This window comes from Ustilago hordei (assembly GCF_900519145.1).
Source record: "Ustilago hordei strain Uho2 genome assembly, contig: UHO2_contig_02, whole genome shotgun sequence".
In the NCBI taxonomy this organism is placed as follows: Eukaryota; Fungi; Basidiomycota; class Ustilaginomycetes; order Ustilaginales; family Ustilaginaceae; genus Ustilago; species Ustilago hordei.
Window position 1 is genome coordinate 2151188 of NW_024545252.1, and position 19898 is coordinate 2171085.

The following is a 19898-nucleotide window of genomic DNA, read 5'->3' on the forward strand; positions in this document are numbered from 1 at the left end:
CTGGTTTCAGGTGTGCAACTGCTTACAGACAGCTTCAGCTTCAATTTCATCAGTAGCTTCATTATTGGTTTGTACTTGGACTGTTTTGCCCTTTCTGCCCCCCCCCCCTAGCTCTCTTGGTGGTCTTGCTGGTGCCAGCTTGGGGTTCTGTTTCTTCTACCATGGTTGTTGATGGGCCTCCTTAGCTCAGTTGATAGAGCATCAGACTCTTAATCAGTTGAAATATAACAAAGTGTGATGCACCACTTTGGAGCCACAATCAGGCTTTCTTACCACAGGTGTACAGCTACATGAATACTTATTATTTATATAGAGGTGTGTGACCACATGGGCATATATATACCTTAGCACTATCTTTGAGAATGTTGTACTGAGATGAGTCAAGTACCTCCTGCAGTACTCATGAATTGTTGCCATGGCACCCTTTATGAAACTCATATGCATGTTGCTTATTCACAAGCTTGTTCTATTGGTGTCTCAGGTAAACCTTTGTAATGCCGATTGGGATGCCAATGTATCTTCAACTAAGGACCACAGACCCGCGCTTTCTGCTGGCGTGAACGCACTTTTCTACCCCTCTTTGGGAGGAACGCACGCACGCACGCTCTCACGCAACGCAACACACACGCGCGAATCCTATCCAACCCCCGACTCGATTCTGTATGCCTTCTGCCACTCAAAACGCACGTTGAGCTGCCCTCGCTGTCGCCATTTCTTTCTGCGCCACGACCTTCCCTTTGTCCTCAACACTTTATTTCGACTGCTGTCGACATTGCTCAGTGAACAGCGTCATCGATCGCCAAACTTCTTGACATCTCCAAGCCAAACCATCCCGTGTATGATTCAAGGTCGATAGGCTTTTCTCCGCCTCGTCTCCGAAACATCGAGATCCGGACACGGCTCAGGTCAGGTACGTCTCTGCCTTCAACACTGTTTCCGCGCTTCCTTGTTGGCTTCATTTCGCACAGGCAAGACCGAGAGGAGCTGCCACAACTTCATTTCATCAAGGGAACCTCGCTGACGCTTCAATACACCTTCGCACCTACTGTCTCGGTCACGCTGCCATCGAAACGACCCTTACAGGCGAAGCTCGCTGCCCTCACTCGCAACACAATAGCTCGCCTCCTCTAGCAGTCTAACCTGCAAGCCAGCAAGCAGTTCGTAATCATGTCTGGCTTCCGCAGCGCGTCCAATGGCGCTTCTGGCAACTCACAGCAGGGCTCGTTTGGCTCCCTGACGCCCTCGCGACCTGCACCTCCCGTCCCGACCAGCAAGCACAACGACCCTTTCCTTCCACCTCTCTCGCAGTACAACCCTGGACCTAGCTCTGTCGGAATGGGCATGGGCGCTGGTGGAGGCTCCTACACCGGTCCATTGCGTCCTGCTGGCCCTGGTGCTACTGCTTCCGGTGCTGGACCAGCAAGCCATCTCGGCTCCAACTCGAACTGGCAACAGGCTGGTCCAGGTGCCACAACTAGCGGCGCTGCCGTTGTAAGGAAGGGCTGGGTCAGTGTCAAGGAGGATGGTATCCGATCTTGGATCTGGAGCAAGCGATGGCTCGCTCTCCGCGAACAGACACTCACTTTCCACAAAAACGAGACCACCTACCAGGCTGTCGCCCTTGTCTTCCTTAAGGACATCTCCAATGTCTCGCGTACCGATCTCAAGCCATACTGCATCGAAGTCGAGACCAAGGACAAGACCTTCTACCTCCAGCTCAAGAGCGACGAAGAGCTTTACGGCTGGATGGACGACATCTACTCACGTTCGCCCCTCATGGGCGTGTCCTCTCCCACCAACTTTGTCCACCAGGTTCACGTCGGCTTCGATCCCATCAGCGGCGCTTTCACCGGCTTGCCCGAGCAGTGGTCCAAGCTGCTCACCACTTCTGCCATCACTCGGGAGGACTATGAAAAGAACCCACAGGCCGTTCTTGACGTTCTCGAGTTCTATACCGATATCCAGAAACGAGAGCGCGACGACTTTGGTCTCGGCACTCCGACTATGAACTTGCAGTCTGGACGCAAGCCCAACGAGATCCCGAGTGCCTCTGCGGCGCCCCGCTTCAAGGCAGGCACCGGCTTCGCTGGCAGTGCAGGCGCCGACTCTGACTCTAACTTGTCCAAGGAGGCTCCCCAATACCCTACTGCAGCCAAGCCCCCTTCAGATGCCTTCCGCAGTTCGCCTTCTGGCGCTGCCTCATCTCAGTCCTCGTCGACACTCAGGCCAACGCAGTCCTCCACCATGACGAGGCGGCCCTCCGACGACGGTCGCCAAGACGCGTCCAGCCCTGCTTCTTCGCAAGCCTCCCCTTCTCGTTTCGGCGGGTCTGCTTCCAACGACTCCAAGTACGGCCGTTCCACTCCTGGCGGTTCCAGCACTTCTGCCTCTACTGCACGCCCTGACCTGGTCCCATCTCGCAAAGCTCCTGCTGCTCCTGGCGCCCCTAAGACATCTACACCCGCCTCGTCCCTCGCCTCGACTCGACCTGCACCGCCCCCTCCCAACTCTTCAGCTCCCAGCCGTGTTGCCAATGATGGTGGTGTTCAGGGTCTCAATGTCAAGGCCAAGGAGCTCAAGCTCGGCAACGATTCTGCTGGTGTCTCTCCTTCATCTTCCAGCGCCGCTGCTGCCGCCGCTAAGCAGCCTTCTGCAGCGGCACCATCAAGCTCGTCTGCCGCCGCTGCTCAAGTCAAGCCCCTCCAGATGGCTAAGAAGGAGACCGGTGCCAAGACAGCACAGCAGAAGGAAGCTGAGCGACGCATTAGCACCATGTCCGAAGCACAGATCATGGAGAAGCTTCGCTCCGTCGTCAGCCCAGATGACCCCAACATGCTATACAGCAAGATCAAGAAAGTCGGTCAAGGTGCTTCTGGTTCTGTCTTTGTCGCCAAGACGCTCGCCACTGGCCAGCGTGTGGCTATCAAGACGATGGACTTGTCACAGCAGCCGCGCAAGGAGCTTATTGTCAACGAGATTTTGGTCATGAAGGAGTCGCAGCACCCCAACATTGTCAATTTCCTCAACTCGTTCTTGGTGCGTAACAACGAGTTGTGGGTGATCATGGAGTACATGGAGGGTGGTGCCCTTACCGACGTTATTGACAACAACACGCTCGAGGAGGACCAAATTGCCGCTATTTGTCTCGAGACCTGCAAGGGTCTCGAACATCTCCACAGCCAGAGCATCATTCACCGTGATATCAAGTCTGACAACGTGCTTCTCAACGCCAGTGGCCAAGTCAAGATCACCGATTTCGGTTTCTGTGCCAAGCTTACCGACCAAAAGTCGAAGCGTGCCACCATGGTGGGTACGCCTTACTGGATGGCCCCCGAGGTGGTCAAGCAGAAGGAGTACGGCGCTAAGGTTGATATCTGGAGTTTGGGTATCATGGCTATCGAAATGATCGAGAACGAGCCACCTTATCTGGACGAAGAGCCACTCAAGGCACTGTACCTGATCGCGACCAACGGTACACCGACGCTGAAGAAGCCCGAGACGCTGTCCAAGAACTTAAAGAGCTTCTTGGCGGTTTGTCTGTGTGCTGATGTCAAGAGTCGAGCTTCGGCGGACGAGTTGCTGCATCATCCCTTCTTGCAGTCATCCTGCCCGTTGTCGAGCCTTGCGCCATTGCTCAGGTTCCGCAACAAGCCTGACCGTTAAGGCTTGTCGACGAAAGTACCTGGTTTGTTTTGTTACAACTTTTACGACCTACTACAATGATATTGTTCTTATGCCATTCCTTGTCCTTTGTGAAGCTAGAGTTCGAGCTCCTCCGTCTGTAATTTATTCTGTCACTGATGCTTCTAGTTTCGTGGTTGCCAAACATAATTGAGGTTCCACAGGCAAGCCAAACGAGGGCCATGCAGAAGAACAAAAATTGTCACAAAAAAAAAAATATAAAAAAACGATGCAAAAAGTGTCCTCGGCGAGAGTCGAACTCGCGATCTTAGGATATCTAAACGCATTGCTGCAATTTGTAGGTTGATTCCTGTGTAACAGGATCGTTGGTATGAGACCTACGCCCTAACCAACTAGGCCACGAAGACGCTGTTAGAGATCTAAACAAAGGTGGCATATATTTAGGTTTAAACTGGTTTAAGTTTTGTTCCTTACAGCTTGGCAAAGACTTTGGCCTGCTAAAGCGGAATTACACACATTTTAGAACATCGCAAAGAGAAAAAAAAATGTATGTTACTGCTAAAGGAATGCTAGTTGATGGGTTTTACGAACCCTTTGGACACCAAATAGTATACCAATGTTGAGTCGGGAGCGATGATTGCAAGCAAGACGTGTGATGTGTCGATTTCTTGGCCTGTTGGCGCGACAGCTTCTGCATGCTTGTCGAGTAAGGTAAAGATTGCTTTTAGTCTGCATCAGATCGAACCGGACATAAGAAGGGTGGAGAGCGCATAGCAATATTTATATATATATGTCAGCAGAACGAAGAGATGAGGAGCGGATGAGGAGGAGATCGTAGGCTTGTGGACGTACTGGTCAGCGCGCAAGTGTTGAGTGATGGTCAAAGGGATGACTACCTCATATGCTTTCTGTAGATTGTTCTTAGAGGACGAAGACAGAGGTCAGCATGCAATTTCATGATGAAATGCAAAGAACGAGCGGCTGCTAGCACTTGTGGCTTTGAAAATGTACATACCGCATCCTTTCGACGACCTTTCATTGCTGCCAAGCCTGTCCTCAAGAGATTTTCCTCCTCCTCTTCTCCCTTTCGGCTGATCAAGCCTAGCTTCGACACACCTCCTTGCACCTCCGCTAGCTTTTCCTGCACCAGCGCTTCCGCCTCGGCATCACTCAATCCCACCAGGTCCTGTTTGACCACCCCTTCCGCACCTCCGTTTCCACTTGTCGATGCTTCCTGGGACGAGAGCGCCAGAGGTTCGACAAAATCCCACGCCGCAGCACCATTTTTGAGATCGAGATATGTTTGGAAGATAGCGGATGCTTGTGTTGGGTATTGCTTGCACAGTGGTGCTATGGCTGGGTAGGATGGATGTGATGCAGGAGGGCCGAGGGAGAAAGATTTCGTGCCGACCTCTGCGTCTAGTAGTTTTTCGTCTGTACGTCGTTTATATAGGCGGCCACGGTAGTGAGAAGGTCTGAGAGTCAGTGCATGCGAGACTTCAGGGAGTGAGAGAAGTGTGAAGCATGCTTACACTGTTGGCTCTTCGAAAGCTGATGAGATGTTGCGGCGGGCAGAGGAGACGAGTCGCTGCGACTGCTTCCTCCGACGCTGTGTATCGAGGTCGATGCCATGTTGATGAGCGTGAGCTACGTAGCTGCGTAGGCCGGGGAATGCGCCTCTGTAATGGAGTAGTCGAGTAGGAGGTGCGAGTGACGGCGATGCAGATGTTGTCGGTGCATTGAGGAAAAATTGAACATTCTTCTCCACTTTCAGGGTGCTGTTGAGACCGAATTTCTGTATGTCAGACCTTCGAAAGTATTAGAAAGAAGACCAGAAAAAAAACCAAGACACATCAAATTTATTCCGAAGTTTGAACTCAATCGGCAGCTCGCATGACCCGCCGGCATCGTCCTTCTTGGTTGCTGCATTGCTGCGGGTACTTGTCATGCATCAGCATTGATCTCCACATCTCGGACAGAACACGATACAGGCTAGGCCATGAAATCTAGCGGAAGGTGAAGAGGCCATGTTTCCCAAGATTCCTGCCATCCGAGACGGTGAATGAAGAGACCTGGAAAGATGGTGAGACCTTGGAGCAGGCGATGGAAGGACGGCACGGTGCTCAAGTGCACACGACCACACGCGCACGGCATGGTGCAAATGGTCAGGCCGATGGTTTGGTTGAACTCCGATCTAGACGGGCCGGAATATTTCCTCCGGCTGTAGACCTGACACTTTGGTCTATGCAAGCGCTTTGTGTTGTGAGATGTACCCGCTCGGCTGCTCCTCACCGAGCTTTGCCGGTCCTGTGAACCTTTTCTCGGGGTCCATCATCTGCAGAGTGAGAGGTGTGAGATGTCCTTGTGCGAGAGTATTTGTGTGTGGATGCAGACATGAAGTGTGAAGAATGGAGACGACGATCTCGGGAGGGGATGCTGAGTTACCACGCGGTGGCATCACGTATTGCCGAGATGTTGTTTCTCTTTGTACATCTATGCCGCCGGCACACCCGCATGGACTTGCCTTATCACGCGATGAGACACCTCGTAGTTTTCACTCGTTTGACCTCGCTTCGCCATCGCCCCTTTCGTTCAAACCTACCTGAAACGATGCTGTTGCCCCTTCACTCGCTCTGCAGCCTATGTTTTGCAAGCCCTGAGCCCTTTATGTTGTCTTTGCCGCCTTGTCAAGCTGCGGACCACTGAGTCCCGGCGCCGATTGTGTGCCCGTGAGCTCTTCCTCGTCTCAGTGAGCTCAACTCGCGTGGTCAATTGTCCATCCGATCTGCAAACTTTCCTGTATGCGCTACCCCAGCTGACAGACCTAAGCCTGCGCTGGTCACAGCCTCTAGCTGTTGCCGTGGTACAAGCACCCTACAGCCGCATCGATCTACAGTGTGGAAGCGGCGTGAAGAGACTGTACCAAGATCCTCAATGGCGCTGTGTACCTCTGGTTGACTGTCACATCCACAGCTGCAGCCCTTCCTTGCCCTTCCTTGCCCTCCTCAGCCTGTTATCTTGCCTCCTATCCACCATCTATATACCCTTCTCGGTCCTAAACATACTTCCAGATGCTGCTTATCATCATCTCGCGCTCAGCACAGGACGCTTCAAAGGACAGATCGACTGCTCTTTTGGCCCTTTCCGAGCATTTCAACAGCCTCATTGTCAAGCGACAACCAACTTCAGCTTAGTTCACGATGGAGTCCTACTTCAAAGACGGAGCCCATATAGCCTTAATGTCATCGCAAGAGGAACAACAAACAAGGGACCACCAGTGTTCGCAGCCAGATCAAGCAGAGAACACTTCACCTCAGCTTTCCTGGCGCAGCTCCTCATCATCATCCACCACAGTCTTCGATTGTGAGGAGGCAAGTCATCCTCATGAGAGGTCTATCGACTACAACGGCCATGAGTGGTCTAGTGGTCCCGAGTCGTCGGACACACTGGTAGGCACCTTCATCGCCAACCACTTTTCCAGTCTTAAGCAGAAGGGCAAGTCTGGGTACATGCAGCTTCCCGACAATTCTTACGCCTCGAAACCGAGGTTGGGTACAAGCAAGAAGAAAGCCGTCTGCCTCCTCCTGTTCGCGGCAACCTTGCTTGGTGCCGGAGGCAAGGCGGTACTTAAAGCTATCAATCAGGCCTCACACAACGACCACAAAGATCCCTTCACTGTGTCTCTTCACGATGAAGACTCGCTTCAAGATGCTTCAATAGAGATCCCCACACTACCCCGACCCGTGCAGCCTTTCTCCGCAGATGAGGTGCTCCCTTTCAAGTTGCATCACGATGACAGTGTAGAAATTTCCACTATTGCACCTCAGCCATCAGCGACTAACAAGCGGCAGCTCACTTCGATTCCAGCACAGCAGCTCTTGTTTGACAAGCAAGGATGTGTCGAGGCATGGGTAGGCCAAGGCACCGTATGTGACGAAATGAAGGTCGCTTATCGAGAAAGACCGGATCATACTAGCATCGACTTGCTCTACTCATGGGTTAATGGATCTGACTGGCGTCACTCGAGTGCCAAGTGGTTGCACGGATACCGTCCGACAGGTCGTTGGCAAGAATATGTTGAGGAGGATCTGTTTCCATCAGTGCCCTCTCCTGAGGGTAGAGACTTATACCAACCACGATCTGTCGCTCGCCGTTCGTTGACACAGCCAAAGCCAGTTGACGACAAGAAGCTACCTCGCAGAGGAGCAGCGATCCGGAACCGCTTCCGCGACCACGAAGAGCTGTGCTACTCCATGCGTTCAGCAACGAAGCACCTCCATGGTTTGGCGAACATTCACATTGTGTCTCCCGACTTTTCAGCGCCGTACCACTTGCAGCCTGGAGCGAAGCAATCGTCGCCTCCCAACGCAGTCAAAAGAGCCCTGAACAAGGTTGCCTCTACTTTGCGTCGTCGATCTACACCGCCACCCTTCATGCTGGACGTCCAAAGGCTCACAGAGGGCTTTGTCGGTTTGCCTTCCCAGCTTCGTAGAGTTCAAGGCCTCGGAACTGACCGCTTCACCTCGGGCGAAGGCCAAATCCGAGAAGGCCAAGTGCCGCAATGGCTTTCCGTCGCTAACGCGACTCACGTTGTTGCAGGTCAAGAAGCTGCCTCGCCGACCTCAACATCCTTCCTTGACTCTCTCACACATCTGCTCACTCCCGACGTCACAACACCCAAAGTACACCTGCATCACGACTGGAACGCATTTACCGAGAACTGGCTCGTAACCCACCCTCTGACCCCTGCCGAACACAAACACCGCAACGACTATAAACGCGCTGCTTTGCCAACCTTCAACTCAATGGCTGTCGAGTCGATGCTTGGCAACCAACCTGGACTTAACGACAACTTCATCTCCTCTAACGATGACTTCTTCTTCCTAGACGATGCGACGACGGCAGACTTCACCTCACCTTTGTTCGGACCTGTGATGCGACTCGACTACAATCTGGTGGTCGAAGGGAAGCAATCGCCTGATTCGACTCCGGGTGAATGGTCTTCCCTCTGGCACACCAGCTGGTTGCTCGATCAACGATTTGGTCAACGTAGCAGACCTTACGTGCAGCACGTCCACAAGAGTTTCTCCAAGTCGCTACTGCAGGAAGCACGTGTGGGTTGGGCATACGAGCATGCTAAACTTGGTCTCAACAGGTTTCGTAATGGAGGAGACAACATTGTGACCCATTTCTTAGCTTATTACAACGTCGTTGAGAGACACCGCGAAGCTTTGCTTTGGAGTTTCTTCATGCTCAGACTTGACGAGGATGGAAACGGACTGGTCTCTTCGCAAGAACTGCAATCTGCAATGTCGCAAATGGGTCTGACTCAAAAACAGATGGCCGACGCTTCTCCTGAAGCACTGTCCACCACAACAAACCGCAACTTGACAGTAACAGTCAAACTCGCCAAACGTACCACTCTTGCCGCCAACAACCCCAACTCTGCTCTCATCAAAACAAGCTTCCCTGTCCCACTCAAATCTCGGTACGCCTTCACTTCTCAAGACGGTTACCCGCTGGGCGAGCTCTCCGATCGAGTCATTTTCCGACGTGAGGTTCCCGATGAAGGCTTCGTAAAGGAACGAGGTTGGCGCTATGCCTCGGGTTACGAAGCACCCAGACGAGGTGAAGGTACTTACTGGGGATGGCCTGATTTCGTTGATGAGCCTGCAGCACACCCGAAGAACGAATGGCATAATCGTAGGTTCGAACATTCTGCTTGTCAGCTGGATCTCGATCGGTGCCTTCTCCAACCTTTTCCCCACTTGGGGCAGTCCGGGAAGGTGGAGTGGGAGCAAATCTTCAAGCGATTCACTCATGTCGATGTGTCCTGTGGTGACTGCTTGATCCACCATCTTGTGTCCCAATCTGGTCAGCGGGGGTTGAACGCTTTTCTCCCGCCCTCAGACCGCACTTTTACCGGGCCCAGCGAAGAGAAAGCTTCACATCTTGCCGAAGTCCCCCACCTTCCCCTCACATCCTCCTTCAACAGCTCAGCCCGCGAAGTCCCTCCCGCATTCGAAGCCGAATCTCCCTGCTTCACCCTCTCATGCATTCTCTCCAACTCTGGCTACGGCCACAACACAAATCTCCGCACATTCGCAAGTCAACTCATCCAACGTTACTCCTACACTATCGCCGAGTCTCCGGTTAAGTTCGAACGACTAGAAACGCAGAATAACGCACGAAAGATCATGACTGCTCTCGAAGAATCTACCGTTCGAGAGTCTGCTTTGGATCGATTCCGCGACCAGTACCAGCAACAGCATCCTCAGCCGGAAGAGTATGCAGAAGTGGCTGTAGACGAGGAGGAGGTGGTTGGAGAAGCGGAAAAGTGGCTTGAAAGCCAAAGTCAAATCGACACCAGTCGGCCGATTCTAGTCTGTATCAACGACGACATCACCGATCGATGGATCGCAACCGTTGGACCCCAATTCACCAAGTGGCTACGCAGAATGTGGCCCGAGAAGCAACCTTGGGAACTTTAGCCTCTGTACTTATACATCACCAGAGAAACCAAACCATCACTTCCGCACAGAAGAGATCGTTGTGTGAGAGCGAACAATAACAACAAGTTGCATACTGGTGAGCGAGGTACGAATACAAAAAAAGAAGTAATACAGAGTGAGTGAGCGAGTGAGCTGTGCAGAACAAGAAAAGACACAAGTGTGTGTGTGTGTGTGTGTGTGCGGCGGTCTATATGGAGTTCGATCGGGAGGATATGGTATCAAAGAGAGGGGGAGAAACGACCGTGTATGTGATCCGGTAACTACTACGAGGAAAAATCTATTATTGAAGGTGAGAATACTGTTGTTGCTGCTGTTGAGCAAGAGAAGCAGTGCTTCGGTAAGAAGGAATGGATCTGCCATGATCTGCCTGCGGCTGCTGATGGTGAAGACGACGAGAAGGGACACTGGCGAATGGCCTGCCAGAGTTGGCTGCCCAGCTGACTTGCTCTTGCTGCTGCTGCGCCTTGGCGGCAGCAGCCACGGCGTCCTGGTCCCATCTGCTTTGCAACCACCTTGCAGGCAAGCCGCATGTAGAAGTTTTGCCGCTACCATCGACCACCAGACACTCTTCCCCAACATCGGTGTAGAAGTGGCTACGCTTGCTGGCTAGCGTGGGCGAGTAATCGGCGCCAGCCTTCCTGACTGCCAACGCTGCTGCATCTTCCATGCTGTGAGGAACGAATTGCGGTGTAGGCGGAAGACCAGTGTACGACGCCGAGCTGCGACGAGACTCTCCACTGCCACTGCGCGATGAGCAGTCATCCGAATGTCCTTCTCGGTCATCCATCGCGGCCGAACTGTGCATGTCGCGGATGGGCGAAGGCACGGCGGCGCTGGCGGGGATGTTGACACCGAGGCAAGGAGTCTGTGGTGCGGGGTGGACGACGCTCATGCTGGTGAGGTTCGAAGCGACGCGGTGTTGGGGACGATCATCAGCAGGCCGGGCGATGGGGTGTCGCGACCAGTCAACATTCGATTGCTCGCAAGACATGTGACCCTCTGCCGAGCGGTCAGGAGCATCAGTAGGTGAGAAGGATCCGTCACCTTCGCAGCTGCTGTTGTCGAGCTCCGAGTCCGAGTAGCTATCGTAGGAGGAAGTGGCGTTGGCGTCGGCATGCGAGGCGTAGCGAACATTGTGCTGGTGGTTGTGCGAGTGGTGGTTATTAGCATAGACCACGGGTGGTTGAGCGATCTGGTCAAATGCAGCGACCTGAGGTTGGTAAGCAACACGGGCACACTCGCTTTTACGAGCGGCAGCGACATGTCGAACAACTTCGGGAGCCTGCTGGTTGTAGGCGTGGGCATGTGCGGCGGCGCGGGCAGCTTCGAGAGCAGCCTGCTGCTTGCGTTGCTGGTCGCAGTACTTGGCGGCCTCGGCGGCCTTCTCTGCTTGACGCGCAGCGTTTGCCTCGGCAGCGGCTTGACGTGCAAGCTCCTGACGTTGCTTGACTTCGGCAGCGGTAGCAGTGAGCCTGTCGAGGCTGCGGACCATCTTCCTGAGATCGGCGATGGAGCAACGAGCTTCGGCACGGAAAGTGAAGACACACCTGAGGATGGTGTTGACGCCCTCGGAGATGGGTAGAATCTCTTTGAGGAAGTCAGGGTTGCGGAGGTACTCGCGGAAGGTCTCGTCGGCAGGGCAGGCCTGCTTCCATGGGTTGCGCCCGCAGATGAGGTTGACGAGGATGACACCGAGAGACCAGACATCGTTTGCTGCTGTATTGTAGCTGGTGAGACGACGAGTGATGCCGCCTTGGCATTCGGGGCCCATGTAGAAGGTGCTGCCGCATCCAAAGTCGGAGCTGGTCTTGTCACCTGTTGCGAGACCGAAGTCGGCAAGGACAACCTTGACGCCTCCACGTAGACACAAGATGTTTTCTGGTTTGAGGTCACGGTGATAGATACCCATGGAGTGGCAGAACTCGACGGCGTCGAGGATCTGGTCAAAGACATCGCGAATGAGTGCATCCATCTTGAGACGCTCATCGGTGAAGGCAACGTCGACGCCATGTTTCTCGGCAGTGCGCGAAGCGGAGCTAGGCAACATATAGCGTTGTGTCTCTGTGATCATGCTGAAGAGGTCGCCATCTGGGCAGTAATCGAGGACGACGTAGACGCAGGGGTCTTGTGGATCGTCGATGACACGGTGAAGGGTGACGACGTTGGGGTGAGCCGAAGCCATGGTGTGAAGCATGATCTCACGACGTTGGAAAGCACGCTGGCGAGCATCAAGGCCGACTTTGTTGAGACACTTGACGGCATAGTAGCCGGAAGCGTGACCCTGCTTGGCGGCGAGGAGCGAGGCAGAGGCTTGGTGAGAAGAGGTGGAGGCGTAGGGGCCCTGGTGTTGGTGGAGGTCACGAGCAAGGTAGACGACACCGTAAGCGCCGAGACCGAGAACAGAGACGAGCTCCAAGCGCCCATCGGCAATGCGGTGGCCGATGAGGTTCTTGTGCTGCTGGTTAGCACTCGCCGACGACATGATGGCAGACGAACGAGGCAAGGTGTTTAACGAAAGACAAGATCAGGTGCTGACGAGTCAAGTCAAGTTGGTGATGTCGTCAATGGAGTCGAACGAAACGAATGCTGTGTGTCAGGAAGCAAAGGGCTGAAAGGGAAACAGTCGGCAGCAACGACAAGACGAAGTATCAGAGACGGGATTGAGTCGATTGCACAGTGGTCATCGATACTGGTCGAGCGACGGTAGACGACGTAGTGATGGAGACTAGCTGAAGCTGAAGTATTGAAACTGGCTGACTAGCAAGGGAGCTAAAGACGAAGAAGGCTAGTGCGAGCAGCAAAGATGGTCAAGAGAGTGTATGTGTTGGGTGAGTTGGTCAAGATCAACAGCAGAGCGAAAAAGTTGTTTGCGTAATACTTTATGACTAGGTGCGAATGGCGCGAATGGTGTGAATGGTGCGAATGGTGCGAATGGTGCGAATGGTGCGAATGGTGCGAATGGTGCGAATGGTGCGAATGAGCGCTGTCGTCGTACTGTTGTTGATGATGATGATGGTGAAGAAGCAACGACGGTCAAGACGAAATACGGAGGGAATGGTCGAGGGGTATGGTGGTAGAAAGCAACAGTAGCGACAAGGGTGAAGAGAGAAACGAGCCTGGGCGATGGAATGCGGTAGCATGCGGTAGCAAGCCAAGACGACGAGGATTATGAAGTTAAGTCAGTCGAGGATGGGCAACGACAGGAGGAGGGAGGTAGCGAGCAGCAGACACCTCCGATCCGGCTTGGCAGGAGGACCTGGAAGGAGGGAAAAGGGAAGGGAGAGGGAAAGGGAGGCAGCCATAGAGAGGGTGCCAGAGGAGCACCGAAAGCGGCAGGTGTCAGACACAGGAGAAAGAGAGGAGAGCGAAAGCTGAGTAACATTTTGGCTTTTTTTGGCTATGGCTTTGGCTCTACTGTAGCGAAATGGAAAAGGAAATCGAGCGTCGAGTGAGGTGATGACTGAAACAGAAAAACCCAGGCATGCAAAGTGTACGCAATGTTACTGTACACCCAAGAGCAGCAGGAGCAGAAGCAGAGGCAGAATTAGCACCACAGGCAGCCAGATCGGAGTTTCGCTACAGTGGGCCAGTGCACTACACATTGCCGTTTGCTGGAAGGGAGACATGGGCTGAGGGGAGTGAGAGAGAGGCAAAAGCGCGTGGGAATCAGGGCACACACGCGAATTTCAAAAGAAGTTGGGAGGAAATGTCAGCTTTGCCTGTATTGTGACCATCGCGGCAAAGTCTTGCTTTTCTCAAAGCGAAACCTCAGACCAGGAACAAAGCGGTAGAACAGAGGAGAAAAGAGAGGAATGAATGACGACGATCGACGCGCATGGTGATTTTGATGGAAAAACGAACAGCGCGCGCACCACGAATCACCCTTCCCTGTTTCCTTTTTCCTTTTTCCTTTATCCTTCCACCCCAATATTTATTTTATTTATTTTATTTATTTTACATATTTACTATTTATAATTATTTTTAATTCATTATTTATTTATTTTTCCAAAACGAAACACAGTCGGAGATGCAGTGTCAAAGAGCCAGTCTCCGCTTTCGGGAATTACCAGCCAAAATAAAACCAATCAAATACAGTAAATAAGTAAATAAACAAAATTTCAAAACGACCGGATCAAGCAAGTCAAGCGTGGGAGCACTGTAGCGAATAGCCTGTCTCGCTGTGGATGCACGGCTGCCGTTGCATCCCAGCCCCGCTTCACACCGCGACCAGTGGAAATATATTTTATGGACAAAAGGATTCGGTTGATTTGGTCCGGAAACGGCATCCAAGGCTGCACTATCGGAGTGTCGCGCTGGGCTTGGTTTCCAACAATAAGGCGGTTGTTTGCGGCTAATTGCTAGGTAGTTTGGTGAGTCTATTGAAAGTCGATGAAGCATACAGCGGTCACCGGAAGTCGTTTGCAGCACAGCTCTCTCACGATCAAGATCGAACTCACAACACTGCAGTGCATTGGTTGTGGCTCTCTTGGCGTTACCTACATTTTGGCTTTGCGAGCATTGCATCGGCAACGGTGTGGGAAAATAGGTCAGCATTCCTATCGGCGTCATCTTCTTGACAACACACACACACACACACATCTGTGAGGCCGCTTCATTGATTTCCAGAAAATGTGGCGTGAGATTCCATAGCGAAGCGAATGGATAAACGATTACGACCGAACCACACAACGCCATCGGAACGGGTGGCTTTGATTGATACTATTAGCAGCGACAGAGACAACCTGGAAGGCTGCGTTGCTGTCATTTCGGGTTCCCATTGTGTGTTGATCGATCAATTGTGGCCGTTTTTTCTTCTTTCAGGTGTTCGAAAACAGGCGCTTCGTTGTCAAGTTGCGGCCCGCGTTGGAGGTGGCGCTCGGACAGAAGTTGCTAGAAAAGAGGCTGCGCTTGGCTCGTCTCTTCTCTGATCTCACGTGTCGACTCCCGTTTTAGCATGGTGAGTTGGGATGTGAGTGAGCATGTCGTTCTCGATAGACGGCGCTGGCAACGCTCCTCTCTCGATCCTACTCCGTTCTTCTCGTCATCGCCGGCCTGCCCTATATGTGTGTGTGTGAACACCATCATGCTTGTCGTGTGAGATTTCCTGCACAACGAACAGACACCTGCACAAAGGGCCGCCCAGGTGTTCTTGTGGCAGCCATCGTTGTGTCTCAGGAGTCGATTTTGTCTTGTAAACCCCACCCCATCTTGACAGAATTGATCTACGGTATCGACTCTGGACACAGACTTTCGTGAATTTGGTGGAATTTTTTCGGTTTCGTGCTCCGACGTGAGCTCTCTCTATCTTTCTCGTTCGCAAACGGTGGTTTGGTTTGATATGATTTGGTTGCGAGGTCACTGAACCGTCGCATCGGATCTCTCTCAGATCGTGGCCTGATGCCGGGCCTTGACCCTTTTTCGACCCTTGAAATTTACTGTAACGGTAAAAAATTGTTTTTGGGCGTCGTTGCATGGAGACTATGCCTGCTCTCCTACGCCGTCCAATATCGAGTGCCCGTGGGGTTCTCTGATTGCGCACTGATTTGCTTTGCTTGATTTGATGGCCTGACGCTCTCTCTTCTGCCATCTACTTACTGTATCTGGTCAGAGGTCTCGGTGAGAAGGGAAAAAGTTTCTCGCCCTTCCTCTTGTTGTTCCTGTCCCTCTCGGCTATTCGAACCCCAACCTATCGGCCAAGCGCGATAGCTTTGTGCCCTTCTCATCTTGCAAAGGCACCTCGGTCATATCAAACTCGGCTAAGCGGAGCAGGACTGCTTTCTGAAAGCTGACATAATCCCCCTTGTCGGCTTCTCGGCTTCGTCAAAAACAGTTTGTTTCCCTCCAACTCCGACAAGTCCTGTCAATGCTCCAGGCACTACCAGTCCAAGATCAAGTTCGAGACCTGCTGTGGACTCTTCATTCGATCACCGGTCTTACGAAAGTTCTTCTCCTCCTTATCCTCCCTGCTGGCATGCCACTCTGCGTCTCACCAAGGCTACAGCGGCAACACAAGTTCAAATCGTGTGAGCAGGCATACAAGCGAGCAAGTGACATTGCATCTGGCACACAGAAAGGCTCGTCCAGACACCAGCACCAAGCTATGGTCGGTTCTTTGCGCCCGACTCGCTTGGAAGCAGCGATAAGATGCTTTGCAATCCCTCTTTGCACTGATAGTAAGCCCTGGTCATAGGAATGAGCATGAACAACAGGCATTCTCAGAAGCACCGAGAAACCTAGGCGAACTAAGGCGCCACCCATGAGGGCAACAAAAGAACTCCTCTCAGTGTAAGCATTGCATGCGTTAACGCTGGCACGTTGTGTGCTTTGCGGTACGCTAAGCGAGGTGCGATGTCGATTTTCGTGTCCACGCTAGCCAAAACCCAGCTATCCCACCTTGATCTGTTGTGAAGATCGAACTGGACCCTGATAAAATCTTGTCCATCATCATCGCGCCGAACACTTCGCCGCCGCCCTTTCCCTCATTTCGGTTCCAAACCCCCCAGTCAGATATTCGGATCATCGACCTGCAAGAAGCACTCCACGCCGTGTTGCTTGAGCTGCATAAAGGCGCAATCGTGCAATTCCACGCTGTAATGCTTGGGTCACCTCCGACCCTACCGACCATCATCGCGCCGATCATTGCGTCGTCCGGGCCGGATTCCGCAACAACAGGGATACCAAATCGCTCTCCATGAATGTTGCACCATTGTGCATCCTGAATCCGGGCTCTGAATGCCTTCCACATGGACCGTTGAAGCCCCAAACTTTGTTTTTCTCATACCCACGCTTGGACCTCGTTCCAGCTCGATCGCACAAAGGTATAAAAAATATTTTCGGAGACAAGGTTGCTACGGATGTCGAAGAGCCGATAGCAGCGGCTGCGCTACACGGTGTAACAGAGAACGGGCCGCAGTCTCATGGATCTGACGCAAAGTGCAAAGAAAGCGGCGGCTCTTGCATTGTCCACTGGATGGACGAACAATGGCGACGTGTTCGCCATCGCTGGGCTCAAGTGCCGTGAGGTGTCACAGAGATCATCACCGAGAACGCGGCACTTTACGCGTGAAACAAGTCCGCCGTCCGGCTTCCATTCCAGCTCTTGACGTTATGCGAGACACACACACGGGGGGACGATATCCAATGGAAAGGCGGGTGCGGTTCAGCGCTCTTCGAAAAGCACAGTCGATCCTGTCAGATGGCAGAAGCCGCCTCGCAATGAAGTTCGAGGCCGATGGTCAAGACAGCAAGGTGCAGGTCATGGGATGTATCGTCGGTAAGGCAGAGCCCGCCAAGGTGATGAGGGCCGTGGCAGAGGCGGAGGCAATTAGCCGCAATGGCGGACGAGGACCCGTCTCTCGATGGTGGCCAAATGTCAACCCTCCTCTCAGTAAGCTGGAATGCTAGGCTTTTGCTCGCTAGGCCGCAACAGAATGTTTGTACAATGACAGCGAACCAGAAGAGAACAAAGCTAAGAGTCCTGAGAGGAGAGACGAAGCTTCTTACCGCGCCTCGCAAGCTTCATTATTGTTCTTCGTAGATACGATGAGCCAAGTGACACAAATATCCACCAATCACCGCCGTTCGAATCCGTCTGGCCGATCCGATGGTGCAGCTTTCCTGTCCCTTCTAACAATCGCCTCGCCCCGCTTAGCAATCGAAAGGCAGCGAGCGTAGAGTGTTGCGCGGGACCTGCAGCCTCGCGTAGCGATGCAGACAACCAAATCAACGCGTCTCATTGTCCAGAATATATATATCTAGCAGAGGGGCGAACGCGTAAATGAGGATCGGTCATCGCGACTTGACCCTCCGATCCAGCTGACCCAGTCTACTTTTTCGATGTGGAATATCGTTACAGGATCGACAGGGAATAAGAGGAGAAGACGCTCGCCTCCCTAACATTTAGCTACTCGGACCTCTTCTGCGCACCTCGTGACACGCTACAGGACATCCCTTACCTGCGCACCTCCGCCGTCAATGCTCGCTAAGTTGATAGGAACTCGACGCTGCCGACCTTGTTCTGGAAAGCAGGTCATAAAAACGTGTCGACCTTGTAACAGGAGATTCGATGGCCGGCAGCGCTACTGTAACTGAAAAATTAAGCGAATCGCATCTCGGTATCACTGTTACCCTCTTTCTCTCCTCCCGTTCCCTTCTACCCTTCCCAACAAAATTTGATCGTGGCGGACGCCATTGCTCTTCCTCGGCTCGCTCCTCTTTTTGCTCTGTAGTCTGGTAACAGGTTACGATCCCTGTTTTGACGGTGGTGAAGATAATTTGTGGCTGGGACCCCTTGCATATAATGTGTTCACCACCCAACCATCGAAACGGCAAAAACTTGGCGGCGCGGCAAACTGGCGTAAGGTCACATCTGACTCTACCTTCGTTCCTTCCCTTCGCTCTCCTCAACTGCCTTTCGCATTTCCTCCCCTTCTTCCCGTTGAGGCTTGTGGTCGATCCACAGTGTCCGAAGTGAAGTGGAAAACCAACTGTTCGCTTAGATTTTGCGCCACTTTTGGCCTGAGAGCAGCATTACATAAATACAAGCCCGAGTCAACTCGAATCGTCCCAAGACGACTCTGAAGCCCTCAACGCCACGCGCTCAAAGTCCTGTGAGCAGATCTGAGCTCTCTCAATGCAGGCTACAGTCATCGCCGATGGAAAGTGTTGCGGGATGCATGACCTCGCAACCACAACCCTGCGCTTATGCGCGCGACATCACCATGTCTTCCGCAGAAAGGACCTACTGATCCGTTGTGTTGTGCAGAATGATGAAGTGCAGTACGGTGCGGTGCGGTGCTGAGTTGAAGAGGCGAATGGACTTGCCGGGCCGGAGTGCATTATCTAGTGCGAAGAGACAAGGGGCGGAACTCTGTTCCGGTGATACGATGTGATGGTCGCAGCTGTCATACACCTAGGTCGAGCTTACAAAAGACTGATTTCTCTGACCGGCAAGGAGACACCAGAGAAGGGGATCAGCCCCTTTGATGGTGGGAGACAGCGTCAGGATCGAAGCTCACCTGAGCGCATAGAGACATGATGCTTCTCGCACACATTCGCGGGAAACACGCGTCAGGACTGCGTAGGTTTTGATGTGCAATTCCGCTCGCTAGCGTCAAAGTTGAGTGCTGATTTCACATACCAGATTGAAGCGGAGTTGCTGCTGCGAGTGGCTTTTAAGAGCGATCTTTGACCCGTTAACTTAGCCGGATCGGAATGGTCGTCGAGCAAAGAGGAGGGAGAAAGATCACTGTGTTGGTTCTCGAGAAACAGGCTTCACATGAAAAGGTCACAGAAATGCCACTTCTCCGAGAGCATCAGTCATACTCCAGAAATTGACATGGGACAGGTAGAACGGGACCATATCATCATCGTATTCCACTGGAACGCTCAACGCTTCTAAATATGACACCTGTTCACGACTCTTGTTTTGCTCTCCTTGGCGAAAGGTGCCGCGATGGAGACGTGTTGGCTTGGCTTGGCTTGGCTTGGCTTGGCTTGGCTTGGCTTGGCTTGGCTTGGCTTATTTTTGTCTTTGTCTATGTTGTGGAACTTGGATCTTGGTTCGGAGGAGTGGTGGCGCAGAGCTGCACAGCGAAGCTTCGCTTCACACGCTTGCATGCAGTGCATCACCATTGCAACGCTAACGTTATCATGGATACTTATTCTTGCTCGATGGTGGCGCCAATACGCATATGGAATCTTGGTACAACAACTCCGTCGCCCCTTGCATGTTGATCGCATCAT

The 19898-nt window shown here is 52.7% G+C and overlaps 6 protein-coding genes and 1 non-coding gene across 7 annotated transcripts; 3 read left to right on the forward strand and 4 right to left on the reverse strand.

Annotated features, from left to right (window-relative positions):
* Window positions 1-1167: 1167 nt before the first annotated feature.
* UHO2_01468 (putative p21-activated kinase) lies at window positions 1168-3663 on the forward strand (the record flags this gene model as incomplete). The annotated part of the gene is made up of 1 exon (XM_041553935.1): window positions 1168-3663. The coding sequence occupies one exon, from the start codon at window positions 1168-1170 to the stop codon at window positions 3661-3663; it is 2496 nt and encodes an 831-aa protein (XP_041409869.1).
* Window positions 3664-3920: 257 nt separating this feature from the next.
* tRNA-Met(CAT) lies at window positions 3921-4049 on the reverse strand. Its single transcript has one exon. It is a non-coding gene; the product is annotated as a tRNA-Met (tRNA).
* Window positions 4050-4211: 162 nt separating this feature from the next.
* UHO2_01469 (uncharacterized protein) lies at window positions 4212-5274 on the reverse strand (the record flags this gene model as incomplete). The annotated part of the gene is made up of 4 exons (XM_041553936.1): window positions 4212-4371; window positions 4495-4550; window positions 4658-5076; window positions 5175-5274. The coding sequence occupies 4 exons, from the start codon at window positions 5272-5274 to the stop codon at window positions 4212-4214; spliced, it is 735 nt and encodes a 244-aa protein (XP_041409870.1).
* A 610-nt stretch (window positions 5275-5884) lies between these two features.
* On the reverse strand, window positions 5885-6100 carry UHO2_01470 (uncharacterized protein; the record flags this gene model as incomplete). Its single annotated transcript, XM_041553937.1, has 1 exon — window positions 5885-6100. One exon carries the CDS (start codon window positions 6098-6100, stop codon window positions 5885-5887), a length of 216 nt encoding a protein of 71 aa, XP_041409871.1.
* A 742-nt stretch (window positions 6101-6842) lies between these two features.
* On the forward strand, window positions 6843-10133 carry UHO2_01471 (uncharacterized protein; the record flags this gene model as incomplete). The annotated part of the gene is made up of 1 exon (XM_041553938.1): window positions 6843-10133. The coding sequence occupies one exon, from the start codon at window positions 6843-6845 to the stop codon at window positions 10131-10133; it is 3291 nt and encodes a 1096-aa protein (XP_041409872.1).
* Window positions 10134-10434: 301 nt separating this feature from the next.
* UHO2_01472 (uncharacterized protein) lies at window positions 10435-12636 on the reverse strand (the record flags this gene model as incomplete). The annotated part of the gene is made up of 1 exon (XM_041553939.1): window positions 10435-12636. One exon carries the CDS (start codon window positions 12634-12636, stop codon window positions 10435-10437), a length of 2202 nt encoding a protein of 733 aa, XP_041409873.1.
* Window positions 12637-17135: 4499 nt separating this feature from the next.
* UHO2_01473 (uncharacterized protein) lies at window positions 17136-17828 on the forward strand (the record flags this gene model as incomplete). Its single annotated transcript, XM_041553940.1, has 2 exons — window positions 17136-17541; window positions 17584-17828. 2 exons carry the CDS (start codon window positions 17136-17138, stop codon window positions 17826-17828), a joined length of 651 nt encoding a protein of 216 aa, XP_041409874.1.
* Window positions 17829-19898: the final 2070 nt, after the last annotated feature.